Here is a 15,498-nt window from a genome sequence, read left to right as displayed (position 1 = left end):
CCTACGTGTACCTCAGTGTGTATGTGTGTCTATTTTCATCTCCAGCCTCATGTATGTTAATATTCATGTAGAGTGTGTCCGTGTCTGTGTCTATGTATGTGTGCTTTTCTAAACATGTCCATCATGCAGAGCGCTCTGAGCATGACTTGGCTCTTCCTGATCTAATCAGACCTATCACATCCATTCAAAAAACACATTTTTCAACCCTGGTGTGTGTGTTTAAGAGTGTGTGTGCATTTGAAGTATATATGCCTATACCCCTATTATTATGAGTTTATATTGAGTGCTTTTGCTTCTTAAGTTATATATAAGATATGAGATATATAGTTCTTGTTTTTTCCCAGGACTTCATGACTTGGAGCATCCTGATGTAGCGCTGGCAGATGAATGGTGAGAGTTTGTCAGCGATGCTGTATGTTTCTCTTCTGACAATATAATCCACATCCCTTATTCAAGGCACACTGTGATTGGACCATATCCTAAAAATACTCTGTACTTGTAAAAATCAAGAAAATCTACAATCTAACTGCAATATAATACTTATATAACAGCTTAGTAATCTGCAGGACTTTGATTTGATGGTTTCTGTCACTTGTTGACATTGTGGTTACCAGGATTGGGAACCAACATCTAAATAAATTAATGTAAACGCTTTTCAAACTAATGCTTGTAAACGTGAAAACCTTCTTTGTTTATACTTCACATTGTATTCATCATAGTTGCCTTGCAATGCAAAAGTAACTTAAAGCAACGGGACTATATGTCCGATCTACATCTAAAAGCTCTGATTTCAAATAGCTGTTGTCAATTATGTCTGTGTTGTATGTTATTATAACCAATGTCCTTATTGTCCATTCTTGTTATATTGTAGGACGTACTGCAACACAGATGAGCACCCAGAGCACCGCTACTTGTCCCAGATAGAGGCAATCAAACTCTACCTCAGTGGACACGAACCCCACCTACAATGTCAGTTAAACTCTTCCACTAATCCTCCATTCCTCTCTCTGCTCATATAATTAAATACATTTCATGTACTATGGCTGGTTGGCTATACATAAGTATATATTTGTTTTGTTAGGTGATAAGGAGCTGATCCAGGAGGTTCTCTTTGACGCGGTGGTGACTGCCCCTTTGGAGGCCTACTGGACGAGCCTCGTGCTCAATAAGTCTGAGTGTGTGACCCACTCTACTCTTTCTTTTATTTATTTGTATTGTTGCTGATAGCAAATTATGATTGTGGACATATGCATGTTACTGAATGTGGTTGTTCTACACAGGAACTCTGATAAAGGGGTGGAGATAGCCTACCTGGGCTCAAGAACAGGCCTGTCCAGAATCAACCTGTTTGTGGTGCCCGACGAGCTTACAAACCAGTAAGTATGCTGAGTGTATGTAGTCACTGAATACATACAGTCTATATGTATGAATGCACATTCATAAGCCTTGCAGTGCATGTGTTGATTGTCTCTTTGTTTATGATTCCAATCAGTAGATATATTGTGCTTTGTGTTTATACATCCTCTGTATCTTCATCAACTTTGTTTCCTGTCTGCTTCAAGAGACTTTCTGACAGCTGAAGACAAAGAAGGGGTGTTCAACGCCGATCACTTCCCCCTGTGGTACAAGAGAGCAGCAGAACAAGTTCCTGGTACCTTTGTCTACTCTCTACCTTTCAACTCAGGTTAGTTGTAAATTTCTAATTTCAAAAGCTGATTAATCAATTCTCCCCATGAAGTCAAGTGTTTTTGGGCTTGGTCAGTTATTACTTTTAAATTATTTTCCGTTCTACACAGTCACCATTATTAGTGTGCTATAATGAAACTGGTGTCACTGTGAGATTGGCACCACTATAGTAGACACACTCACATTTGGTCAAATGAGCAATTCAAATGTAATACTCACATGATTTCCCGTCCACTCCCCGCTATTCCTCTTTCACCCATATTTGGTCGTTTTCTCTCGCCATGCATATCTAACTCCCCTTCCTCTCTTATTAATTCTGGGCTGTGTTCTTGTGGACAGGACTGATTGCTGTGGGTTGAAATAGGATACGTTAGGAGGAGGTTCAGCCCTTTCCATTGTGACTTGGCGAGAACGCACATATAGACACACACTTACAAAAAAAACACACACACACACACACACACGAGCACCTCACGCAGTTGCAGTTTAACTACGTCTCTACAAAATGGTTTCCCTTCCAAAGGGAGAATGTGTTCTCATCTGTCCTCAGCCTCAGGCTTTCCATTAGTACCAGCTAATACAAGTGATCTGAAAGCCTCTTATTTACTTGCCGGACTTGCCTTGGATGCACTCTTCCTCTCAGGACCGTGGCAGTTAGCTGTAGCCATGAAATAGTACTCTGTGGTATTTATGTTCTGTGTTTCTCTCTCTAATTACCCTGTCGTCAGTTAAGAACTAATACGGAATTATGATATGTGATGTGAACTCTGTCTGTGTGCCTGTGCTTGTATGTGCTTTTATGTGTGTGGCTTAGGATCAGAAAACAAGAGTGTTGTATTGGCCAGCACCGCCATTCAGCTTCTGGATGAGAGGAAATCACCCATAGCTGCGGGTAAGTGGGGACTCAAGTGCCTCTTTCTCTCTCACACACACACACACTTCTACATTGACAGAGGCTGCAATATTCTCTTCTTACACTGCTATGTAGGCTTTGTTTTCCCGCTCTACAGTTGTCTAACCCTACTTCTTTTCCTCTGTTTGAGTTGAAACACTCACTGCCCACATTTACTGACTGTGCTGCTTTTTTTGTCCATGCGCTTGCCCCTGCATGAACGTATGCTCAGAAGAAGGCGAGAGTGCAACATGGCACAGCCGTTTGAATCGAAGTGTATTTATGCTTACATATATTAATAGAGGCCAGTTTCATAAACGCCTTTTGTGCATTTTTCCCCTTTGTTTATTTAAGGCATATTGTGGCCTAGAGGATTTCTTTGTGGCCTGCCTCATCTCACGTCCTGGTGACTCAGAAGCCGCACAATGTCACGCCCATGTAATGCAACTTTGTGCAATCAGGAAGTTGCTGGTATGAAGAGCAGCCCTCGTTCTGTTTGCCATCAACTTAGTTACCGGGGAAAGAAACTGCTGATTAAATGGAAGAAATGGAGAAATTTGGGTTAGGATAGAGATTGTAAGTAAGTAAGTAATTAATATAAAGAAAGTTGGAAGCTCCTTGTTTGCAAACTCAACACAATTATGTTTGAAGTAAGGTGACTCCAACTTTCTCTGTTTACCCTCTGCTTTATTTTACATTGATAGCTTCAGAAACCCAGTAGAAATATTTTGAACATGTGAGTTGTTCTATTAAAATACAAAGTACAATATGTGAAGTATTGCAATCCTTTCCACAGCCCAACATATGCGCCAAAGAACAATATGGAGCACAGCTTTTGCCTCATATACAAGCTTCTTCTTATAATTATATTTTTAAGTTCTCCTGTCAACACATGAGGGCCAGTAATGCCAGATAGGGGAATCACAGAAAATATCTGGTCAGAGGAAGGAAAAACTGGAGAAAGCAGAAAGTGGAAAATCTTTTGGAAATGCAGTGATAAAATAAGAGAAGAAATAAAAGGGCAGAGAAAGAGAAAATTATTTCATGGTGCCTGAATGCGTTGACATGAAAGCAGTGCATTGTGGGTACTCTTGGCCTGGGGGAAACCACTGGAGCAGAAGGACAGAGATGGGAGAATCTGTGCGGTGCCACAATGCACACACACACACATACACATAGAGCGTGCATCAGATTTCTTGCAGAGAAATACGCATTCAGCCCACAGTTTACACCAGCCCACGGTATTATTTGACACTGCTGACTTGGTCTCTGTTGTTTTAAGATAATATAATTTTCTAAAATGCTGTTTAGCAGCAATTCAAAATGACTAATCAGTATCAAGGTTTCATGATAATCCTATTTTTACATTGGGTGCTGATGTACAGTGATGACGATCATGCTCGTCAGATCGGGGGATGTCTGTAAGGATGATTTTATATAAGAGAGTCAGATGGGAGGAGAGATGTAGGCTGGAATGCAAATTTAGCGTGGGCCGGTTAGGGCCAGTTTTCACTGCCCTGTGCTCCACCGAGCTGTGGACTTGTGAATACGCTGTACACTAACTGAAAAGGACAGGCTGATGACATCACACACCATTGGCCCTGCAGACATCACTTGAGTCACAATGTTACCGTGTTCGTACAGACACGCGTGTGTATTCCAGCGTGTCTGTGTGTGTGTGTGTCTGTGTGTGTGTGTGTGTGTGTGTGTGTGTGTGTGTGTGTGTGTGTGTGTCAGTGTTTGTGGTCACATCCTGAGCCACGTGCAGCGAGTCTGCTGCCGTAATATACAGAGCCACAAAACTCAGGTCAGGCGTTAAGACCAAAGCCATCTGTGTACATTCATGTGCCTCCACACTACACTGAGTAAGCTTACATTCATGCTGATGGCAAATTATCGATATATAGATAATAACTAGACACGTCACAAACTGCTTTTCCCCAGAGAACCAGTGAACTCCATCAGGAAAGACATAATAATGATTCGACAGAAACTTCATTCATCAAAAAACTAAAAGAATTTAAATTTTACTTTGCCAGCAACATATTAAACTGAGAGGGGCAAAAACACCATGCAATGTCTACTAATTTCAAGATGACCTGTTTTATTTTTTAAACAATTGAACAATTGGTGAAACAAAGAGGAATACGCTTAAACAGTAGAATACACTCCAAAGTGGACCTCTTTTTTTTTAAATACTCCTCTTTTAACCTCCATCCTATCAACATATTTAAAATAGAAGGACTAGAAAACTGGGGTCCCTGAGGACCTCAAAAATAAAATACTGTAACATACAAACATCTGAGCAAAATGCAAATGTATTCATCCCAAAACCATAATTAGTAATGTAATTAATGGCATCTGAAGAAAAATAAATGTTATTATTTTAGAAACGTTGCAAATAATTAACATATTATGTAAAAATATATAGAGCAAATGAGGAAATCTGTGTCTGGCTGCATCTGTGTCTGTCACCTTCAAAAATAATGGTCTTCAAAAATAATGGTCATGTCATTACCCTGATAGTGTGTGATATTTTAAAAGAGGACCCATGGCGAACATCTTAGCTGTCTATTCCATGTCATCTACTAAATTACATTGGCTGCAATTGGGTGCTTTAATACATTGGTATTTAAAATTATTATTTGAAAGTACGTATTAAAACAAAAACAGAAAACAATGATATGAAGTCATTAAGAATAAATTGATCGACAAAGCCATGACAAATTGGAACGATAGAGCAAAGCACATACAAGTTATAAAAATCAGTATACCTCTGGGGTCTGCTGGGACCGCAGTTAGTAGGATGAGGGTTTAAGATACTTTCCCCAAATAATTATGCATGCCTTCTTAAATGAGTTGCCAGTAGACATTTAGTAATCAGGTAAAATATTTCCCTTTATTTTATGCAATACATTATGAATGACATGACTATCATTATGTAATCAGCATTAGCTCACTAACAAGACTCGACTGATCTCAAAAACTGTGGATCTAAATGTTTGTGTGTGTGGGTGTGACTGTGTGCAGCAGGATGATAATTCAAACTCATAAAGCTGTAAAGTTATTTAAAAAAAAACAACAAGGCTGAGTCCAGGTTTTGTTGTTGTTTTCGTTTTAGTTTGTTTCATTATTGCTTCAATGAATTTCCCATCTTCACTTCAGTTGTCAGAAAAATATCCTTTAAGAAAACATATATCCTTCTCAAAACTATATCACGTTATCAGGCACAGACTCTTAAATTCTTTATAAATGTGTGCATACAGTATACATCTCTACACGCACACTCAAGCACAAATGAAATACTGACACAAACACTCATTTTTGTTCTCATACTCTCACGTCAATGATATTAACAACAGAACTTAACTGACAGCAGCTGCCTACTATGAGTTACCTCAAAATCAGACTCAAAATTATGAACAACCAAAAGATAACTAATTCTTAAATCCATTTTTAAATACTAGAGCTTTACTATTATACCTACAAGTACACAATTATAAATATATAGCAATTTGTTCTGTGATATGTCAGAATTGATTCCTTTTGGATTCTTTGGCCTGCCCCACGAACCCGCATACAATAGAAGGTACTCTTCTCATCAGTGCATAGTCAAATACTTGTGGAGTTTAGCTACCCAAGTCTCAGAAAGGAGGTGAACATACGCACATTCCAACACATAAAGAATCACACACTCTTCTTTTTTCTCACACATGCACTAACACACACATGGCATCCAGAGCAGATTAGGTTAAAGGGTTGAGGCCCAGGTTTTAGGTCCAGGGTTCATGTTATCCTCTCTTAGGCGATAGCATTCTCCAGTGGTTCCTTCGCATCTGCTTTGGCATGATCTGCCCCCTGTGCTGCTGCCAACTCCTCGTTCTTCTTAAGCTCCCGCTGATATTTGGCCATGATAGCGGCGTAAGCGCAGCCGTACACTGCTGCAGCCAGCATCATCAGAAACACAATCCCACACACTACGCCGGTGATGATTACTGTGGCAATTGCATGGCGCAAGTTGACAGGCCGATGCCTCTGCTTAGGTTCACACTCTGGCAAACCCCCTCCTCCTCCTCCTCCTCCACCACCGAAACCCTCCCCCATTGCCATGGGGACATGGATAGCGTGGCTAGAGGGATGAGCATGGTTGCCATGGGTGTGGCCACGCAGTAGCCTCTCATTCTCCAAGTGGTGTATGTTAGCAAACAGGTAATGGTAGCTTGTGGTCATGCAGGTGTGGAAGAGCTGGTAAGGTACTTTCTGCAGGTCTTTGTCCTTCATTTCTTCTGGCTGGGAGCAAAGCACCTCATCCACCACTCCACCTTGGGATCAGAGTTAAATAGTTAGATCAGAGAGGGACGGCAATAGACGGACTGAGGGGCAGGAAGGAATAGTGGGGCATGCATCAGTCGGTTGTTGTGTATTATAAGTACATTACCTTCTGTTAATTGCCCATTTCCTTTCTGGCAGCTTACTACAGAGGAGGCCGCAATTGTTTGCATCATAGCTGAGCCTTAACCAGCCCATTACTCAAGATATTTATTAGTGTAGGGTGTAATGGCGTACTTTAAAGGACTGTATTAGCAAGTGTGATTTGATTTACACCTCAACCACTGCAGCTCAATGAATCAAGTCTGTTAAAAAAAGGGAAATAGTTCAGACTTTATCAGCTTCCCACTGTTTGTATCTTAAATCTCTGATTATTCATCTGTTTTCATGTCGAGCGTGCTCTGTCACACCCTTCCTTTCTGCCTGCCTGATTAACTGCTGGCTTTCTAATAAGCACACATCCTTGTATCTGGCTCCATTGTTTTGTTTTGCAGTAATTAGAATTTTCAGCCTCGAAGACGAAAGCTGTGTCAGAGTAACATAGGCATGTAGGCGGGCCAGCCAACTTCAAGCGAGTGTAGTTTTTCCCTGCACAGTGGTTATATGGTTATCTAATGCATGCTGGGGTTGTTCTAGCATGGAAAATAATGTAGTTGCCAATTTAACTCTTAATACAACTCTATCTCTGGCTGCAGAGATCACCACCATAGTTATAAAAGCTGCTGCATATGCCTAACATTGCAACATTATTTGTATTGCTTCATGGTACTTTTTATTTAGCTTTAAGGTCAGGCTTTGTTCATGAAGACAGTCACAATTATAATTTTACTGTAAATGTTGTAAGTCGTCACCATAGATTATCCAACACGGCTCATACATGCATGTGGTCACCTCCCAAAACACAGCCCTCATCAGATGTTAATAATAGTTTAAAAGCCAAAACAATAGTATAAAAGCCTAAACACCCTACATTCCTTCCTCAGCTTCACACCAAACAGCATGACACACGCACTCATTCCAGCATCTAAAAGGTCTGGACAGACCTAAAGCCCGTTCTTAACTCCACTATGTAAATCCCTCCAAGCACAAAAGATATAAACATTACATTCTGGGGTCAGTCAATCTATTTGAATCGCTAAAATAGGCTCTTCTCTCATTGTGTATTGTCCAGATATTTCTAATCTAATAGTTTCACGATACTTGTGTTTAAAGTCAGTAATACAATAATGTAACATTACGATAATTTAATCGAATGCCCAGCAGGAAAGGCATTGAGATAAATGAAAGTTTGAAATATTAAAGACATTGCTCCAGCCTTTACCTGGAGCTTCTGTGGTCTAACCTTTAAAGAGGTAGTTCTCCAGCCAGAGTTTGAGGCCTATGAGCTGGCAGTCACACCTCCACGGGTTACTTCGTAGTGTGATGCTGTCCAGGCGGGTCAGGGCCTCCAACAGGGAGCGGTCCAATCGTGTTAGCCTGTTGTGTGCTAGCCCCAGGTGGCTTAGGTTCCTCAAACTATCGCCTATGGCTCCAGGCAAACCCCACAGGCTGCAGGTAGGAGCATGGCAAGGAAACAACATAAGATACATTGAGCAATGTGCGATAAATGTTACAGTGTGCATTGTTTGAGAAAGGACAAATAACAAAATTCTATCTGTTCGGTTTTGTTGCTTAACCTGTTGTGTGAGAGGTCAAGGTGTGAAAGCGAGCGGATAGGCCCAAGCAACCGCTTGTCAAGCTCTTTCAGGCTGTTGTAGGCCAGGCTGAGGCGCTGTAGAGTCCTCAGACCAAGCAGGGCAGTCGGTGAAACAGATGTTATAGAGTTATTAGATAGATCGAGAATACGGACAAGTGGTATTTCTCGGAAAGCCATTGATCCCAGCCCCCTGATACGGTTATCTTGGAGATACAGTTCTTGGGTGTCTGGATGCAGTCGTCGGGGGATGTCATATAGGCCTCGACCCCGGCAGTCTACTACCTTGGTGTTGCTGTTGCAGTTACACTCCTTTGGACAGGCATGTGACAAAGAGAGTAGGGATAGGAGGGCACACACCAGTACCACTGTGGAGACAGGAGGACATACTATTAGATTAAATATCTAAACGTATGCTTGTGTATTTGCAACTAAACATGAGACATTTTCTAGGATGTCTAAAGATGTGATCTCTTTCAGCAATACCCTAGACTACTAGTTAATAATTGTATACATTCCCACCACAGTCTTCAATTGCCATAATGACCACCTTCACTGAAGTAGATAAAGGCCTTTGTTACAGAAAATAAACATTTAAGTGCACACAAATGCATTTGAAAATATAGTCTTTAGAAAAGAATGCAGTCTTTTAGTTTTTGCCCAGATAGTGCTGTTCTTTGTCTAAAAAAACAAGAAAGTAAACTTATTACTAATATGCCAACTCCCACTTGCCACCCTTCCCTAGACAGAGGCCCTTAGTGACTTCACCCAAGACTCATAACCCCTCACCCACACTCCACCCACACGTAAATCCATATGCAGCAGATACTGGGTGTCTGATTCCCTTTGAGATGACTTCACATCTCCATTCCTTCTGGAGCATTACAGCAGTATTTATAGCATTGGCTGGGCTAGCTCGGGGCTCAGTGAAATGAAGCTCAAACCCAAGCCTGGGAATGAAGCTGGCTCACAAGTTACACGCATAAATCCTGAACAGATTGATTAGCTGCACCCTGTTTATCTCCATAGGCATAACATGTTGTTCTGAGACCTTCTGCAGCCATGTTGCTGTTTGGGTTTGTTTAATGCTTTCTAAAATGGGAGTTATCTCATTGTCTCCCGTATCAAGGGAAATGCCGCACAAGAATCTTTGCCTATGTTATGCCCTTGTGATGAAGCAGCTTTCATTTTTATAGTAACCTGAAACTTATTTCCAGATTCATTTTAGGAAACACTGTGTAGCTATTAACTGTAATAATCAAACAACCATTGAGGAATGTTGATTTGAAAGGGACAGCAAAATGTAATTGTTTAAATTCTGTGGCCACAGACAACTGCTGTTATGCAGCACTATCACTTGAAAAATTCTCAAGCCTCCCTTCCACGGATCCCCTAGTCTTTGAATATACCCTATTGTAACATAGTTCGGTAATTAGAGTGACAGTGTCCCATTTACAAGCATGTAATCATCTTGTCTTTGCCTGGCTGGTGAACTTCATGCAGTTGATTTTGATCTACAGACTTAGAAATACCTCCCAGCTCTAATCTCAGGTGTTAGTTTGGTACAGCGGCTCTTGGCAGTGTTGCTCTTATGATAATGTGTCGCTTGCATCAACAAAAACAATCAGAAAATGGCTGGGTTGAGGATTTAGTGTGCTGTTGTGCGAAGCCCTGTGTTAATTGCAACCTTGTTAGTGAAATTAGAGTGTGTGTGTGTGTGTGTGTGTGTGTGTGTGTGTGTGTATGCAAGAATGCATTCACTCACATGTGCTTGCACAAGTGTGCACTTACTCATGAACAAACTCATATATATACAATGCATGAACACACATAAACAGCATCAGCTCAGTGGAGCATTGTAACAGCAGCTCTGGAATCAGGTCAACAGAATGGCTCTTTGCTCTGATGTGTCCCTCCAGCCCATAGTACACACAGAAAAGCTTGTAACGACATGCACACACAGCAAGTACTGCTTTAAATCACCTTGATACCATAAAAGTGTGAATGTAGTGCTGACATCTATGCATTTAACTGTTTTATTTCAGGAACTGAGCAAGGAGCAGTCCATGCTCCATTACCACTCAGTTATACAACACTTTACACATACTAGACATACTAGACTTAGCAGTTGGAATTAGCCCACCTAGCCATGCACGTGTACAATACAAACACACACTAACATACACAAATGCATTAATTTTGATATTCTTCCCAGTGGTGTAGCTCCTACCTCTCATATCTGCCAGTCGTTCTTGGGCCGCTTGCATTCAATCTTCTTTTAGCTCCCTTTTTGGATTCTAGTGACTGTCATTGGTTGATGATCCATTTGCCGTCAGTAGTAGGTTGAGATTAGCTGTCCTGACTCTCATCTCTGTGGGCCGATATGGTCAATCTGTAGGAATTAGAGAGGCCGTGATCAGCAGCAGAAAACTGTGTTGCCCTCAGGATCCCCAACGCTGCCTGCACGGGCATGAAACCCCATCAGAGCAGGCAGATCAGAGCACAGAGCTTACTGCCAGCCAGTCTGGGAATCACTGGAGTTACGGAGCTCTCTCTCTCTCTCTCTCTCTCTCTCTCTCGCTCTTGCGCACTCTCTCGCGCTCTTGTTTCTATTTTCCCTCTTTTCTTGCTGCTTGATTTTATTTTATTTCTGCTCCTCTATTAAATCCATTGGGACATGTGATGGGGTGTCATCTCCCAGTGGACAGCTGGGAGATGACACCGCTTCTTAAATCACTGCTCAAACACGTACGCTGACATTCGCGTTACCTCCTAATGCTCTGGCAAGACTTGAACAAGACAGAATTAGAACTGGATTGTGTTGTGTCAAATACACAAATACTCAAAACACTTCCAGACCCAGTGAACAAATTTGGAGGAAACCCATTGTTGTGGAATGCTCTGATGATATTATGCATGCGCCGTGGGCTGAAGGGCTGGCAGAACACACCCCCAGCACAGCAACACAGAACGCACGAATGCACACATACGCACGCACACACGCACACAGCAGGATATTAAGCTGTTGCAATTGTAGCTGGGGTTTTTTTTGCATGTAAATGGATTGACTGTTAAGCTGATATGACCTCATGGGTCACTTGAAGGAGAAGCAAAAAAAAGAAGGAGACAGAAAGAGATTAATGATCAAATCATGTTTAATGATGAATGTGATTAAGCTTACTATCTGACCTTGTGGTACCCTCTCTAGTATTTGCCCTCCTGTCCATCCACATGTATATCCTTTCCTCTGCTGAAGTGCATGACAGTTATTTTCATTCTGTCATATACAGTAAATAGTGAAGTCAATATGTGTCACACGCTTATACTTATCATTGATTGCGGTAAATGTGTAAGAAATCAGCCTTGAGCAACTCATGCACACATGAAGATACTTTTTAAAAAACAATAGATGCCAAATGTAGTATTGATGTATAGGGTCATGCGCACACACACGCACACTTGCATCCACACTCACATTCACTCGAGCATCCACACTCACATGCACACTTGAGTGGTCATGTGGACCTGCGTAGACAAATACATCCTCAAATGTGTGATGACACCTTTGCTGAAAGCCCATATTGGTGATGTGTACAGACTAAAACGTCTAAAAATGTTAAGCATCAAAGAGAAGAAAAACATGCCCTTCTATTCCTGCTCTTTGTCATAAATTATCACTATCTGCATCTCATGTGATGCATTAAATGCGTGTGGCATCAAAGCCTGAAGGGCAACCTACAAAGATGGTTTGCATGATTTTAATGAACTTTTCTATTCGATCTTATGGTTCGTTCAGAGAGCTATTTGAAATTGGTCCAACACAGATACATTTTTTTCAAATGGTTTTCAAATATAATCTTTTATTTGGATAAACGATTAGTCTCAATTTTGCCTCGACAAAAACACACAGGATGGAGAAGTCATTGGAGCGTAAGCCTTGTAGACTGCTGGCATCCTTAACAACAGCTTCCTGTTCTGCGCATCCTCTGAATGTTGCTCAGCATCTTGACATGATCCGCCCCTGCGCTGTGTTGCTGTGGAATGCACCACCGAATTTGCAAATCCCTACATCTCTCAGACAGCTCTGTGTGATTGTGAGACTTGAATGTGGGTTTATGCTTGTCCTAAAGGTGCCGTCACTGGGATGTGAACTGACGCATACACTACACCCTCAAAAAGAACAGAAACACCTATGCTTGCTCTTTCTACAGCACGTACATGAGCTCAAGCATCCACATACTAGAATGCACCCTTGTGCTGATGGATGTGTACCTTTATGCAATCCTTATTAGAATCCCAAACATCTGTAGGATTTAAACTGGTTGTCATCTCTCCCTGCCTGGAATTGCACTGATAGCAGATTGGTGATGGGGTGGATTTAACGTCTCTTCATCTTTGGACTCATAAACCCAGCTCAGGGCATAAATACCCCCAAGTTCTTAAATCACGCCGAGGGAAATTAAATTTTACCCCATAGTACAGAAAATATCTAAGCATTAGTGAGACGGATTTGGGCTTTTCTATTTTTGCTCTGAGCCGACTTCCAGGTAGCAGCCAACATTAATGCACTTTTAACCTCTTATACAATTGTACTGCGTAAACTCCTGTACTGCTCGTATTGGTATTATGGTTCCATGAAATATTTTTCTTGCTGAACAGATCCTAGAACATAGATTTATTCATTTTATAGTTTCATAGAAGTTGACTATTATATTACATCTTTGAATTATTTGAAGGGGTCATGTTTCAAGAACTTCTTCCACCTCCTTATCTTTTTTTTCCTTCTCAGTCACTACTTTGTTTTTTCAGCTTTTTCTTTAGAGTAGATGATCCTGTATCTTCTATTGGCTTTATGATCTAGGTTCTCCCATGGTTTAATACCATGTGTGTGTTTCCATTGCTGTTGCCCAGCATCTTAATTTAGCCTCTCCTCCTGGGTTTTCCACGTGGGTGTAGAAATGGTGGGCTGCTGAAAGGATCTGGCAAAGCTTATGACGAGATAATCTGCACCTGTTCCTCTGGGCAAGGGCTAAAACAGGCCACAGCAGCACCCCACTGCACACTGAACTTGGACAATCACACAACTGCACAAGCACACTAAAAGAAGTGCAAACCATTTTTCACTGATAATTCTCTCTTCACGTGTTTAAATTTATTGAAGCATTATTTGTTTAAGCTTTAAGTGAGGATGTTCATGTTTATATGGATCCTATCTACATTCACACTCACTGTATCTATACGTGTGTTGAGACTTCACCATGTGGTTGAAACACATGACATGGCCAACATGGCATTTCAACAGCCTCATTTGGGTTAGACGTCAAAATCCCACCTATGTGCTAGATTTGGGTTAAACCACATAACTGGCATCTCACTGGATGAGGGCCATAGGCATAGGCATGATACAGCCGTGACGTCACTGTGACTATAAACATCAGCGCTACCTACAGCACTGTGCCATCCCACACGGTTCGATTCGTATGTAAGGGGGCGCAACGACGGCTTTTAAGGAAACCCTAGGAATAGTTCTACATTCGCTGGTCGAAAAATAGACTGTTTTGAATCCCGAAGGAGGAGCGGATAACTTATCCTGTACTCCGCCACCTTTAACCTGCAAAATGAAGATTCACGGAATCCCTGTATTCTTCAGAGGAGAATAAGGATACACGCGTTAAAACAGACAGAGAGTCAATACAGGTATATTCAGACAGACAGTATGAGAAAATGAATGTGTTTTTTGAAGCATGTTAAAGCATGTTTGAAGGATGTTCTAGTAGAAACCCCAAATATGAAAAGTATGAATCTGAAAATGAGCATGATATGTCCCCTTAAAATCGATTCCAATGCCACATTCTTGACCATTTAGTTAACTACCTGTGACTGCCCTGCATTTGGAATATTTGTGCTCCTGGAAAGACTTACAGACCCTAAACGCGTGGCAAACCCCCACCGAGTGAAAGCTAGGGTCCTCTGAGTCTTAGTAGCAGGGGGTAAAGGGAGACGAGGGAAGTTAAAGCCTGTGGTGAATGTGTCAATCTTTCCTCAGCCTCCTTTCAAAAAGCTGACATATTTTTTTCCAAGGCAAGGAATTCTAGTCAGATCTGTGCATTTAGGGACCTGCTGGGATGAGGCTTATGGAAGTAAGAGCAGCTCTGTATACCAACTCTGGAAATTCGATGGATTTCATGTGGTCACAGTGAGAGGTCTGGTTTAGAATTGTGTGAAACTGCATTTTTAGTGAGGTTAAACGATCAGTGCACATGTGTGCAGATATAACACACACAGTCGCCTTCCACAAATATAAGCTGACACATGTATGATGCAGTGTATAGTCTCCCTTTTGGCCTATTTTGTCCTGCAGGGGTTCACAAGTCTGTGCATGTTTTCCCTCGTATGGGGTTAATGAAAGATTCACTTTGACTCTGTGTTTATATTAATAATATCTCTCTTGCCTGTAGGATAACTTCTGTTAGGATAAAGATCACAGTGAACCTGCACTTGAACACACGTGTCCAGTTGCTACGTCTCTGTGACTGTGTCGTCTCTCTTTCAGCTGTGGGCATCCAGATGAAACTGGAGTTCTTTCAGAAGAAATTCTGGACAGCCAGCAGACAGGTACCCATGCATAAACACACATCCTGCATGCTTACATATTCACATGTATACCACAAACACACCTATTCTAACTTTGCCAACTGCACTGCCTAATGAAAGTAATTTAAAGATAAAAAATAAACAAAACAAAAGTCAAGTCTATTTGAAAAAAACAAGTATTTGCTTTTTAATAAAACGTCCTTTTGTTTTATGCTATTTCATACTTCAATAATAACTTGACATGTTATACATATTTCATGATTCAAGAACCCACGAATGCTGATGGATTGTTTGGATGAACCTT

At 41.2% G+C, this 15,498-nt stretch overlaps 2 protein-coding genes across 2 annotated transcripts in view; one reads left to right on the top strand and one right to left on the bottom strand.

Moving 5' to 3' along the window:
* The window catches only part of cacna2d3a (calcium channel, voltage-dependent, alpha 2/delta subunit 3a), a gene marked incomplete at both ends in the record, with an annotated part of 101,591 nt that overhangs the window by 72,652 nt on the left and 13,441 nt on the right, over positions 1 to 15,498 (top strand). The window contains 7 exons of the mRNA XM_079168214.1: positions 345 to 390; positions 872 to 969; positions 1,082 to 1,175; positions 1,281 to 1,376; positions 1,563 to 1,684; positions 2,501 to 2,578; positions 15,154 to 15,215. Of these exons, the coding sequence (XP_079024340.1) occupies positions 345 to 390; positions 872 to 969; positions 1,082 to 1,175; positions 1,281 to 1,376; positions 1,563 to 1,684; positions 2,501 to 2,578; positions 15,154 to 15,215 (596 nt within the window). The remainder of the gene's footprint in view (positions 1 to 344; positions 391 to 871; positions 970 to 1,081; positions 1,176 to 1,280; positions 1,377 to 1,562; positions 1,685 to 2,500; positions 2,579 to 15,153; positions 15,216 to 15,498) is intronic.
* On the bottom strand, positions 4,760 to 11,251 carry lrtm1 (leucine rich repeats and transmembrane domains 1). The gene is made up of 4 exons (XM_079168225.1): positions 10,831 to 11,251; positions 8,584 to 8,968; positions 8,250 to 8,455; positions 4,760 to 6,900 (listed from the first exon to the last, which is right to left on the bottom strand). Exons 1-4 carry the CDS (start codon positions 10,865 to 10,867, stop codon positions 6,380 to 6,382), a joined length of 1,149 nt encoding a protein of 382 aa, XP_079024351.1. The 5' UTR covers positions 10,868 to 11,251; the 3' UTR covers positions 4,760 to 6,379.

This window comes from Pholis gunnellus, assembly GCF_910591455.1.
Source record: "Pholis gunnellus genome assembly, chromosome: 2".
In the NCBI taxonomy this organism is placed as follows: Eukaryota; Metazoa; Chordata; class Actinopteri; order Perciformes; family Pholidae; genus Pholis; species Pholis gunnellus.
The sequence above is the reverse complement of the archived record's forward strand: the minus strand, read 5'-3'. Positions and strand labels throughout refer to the sequence as shown.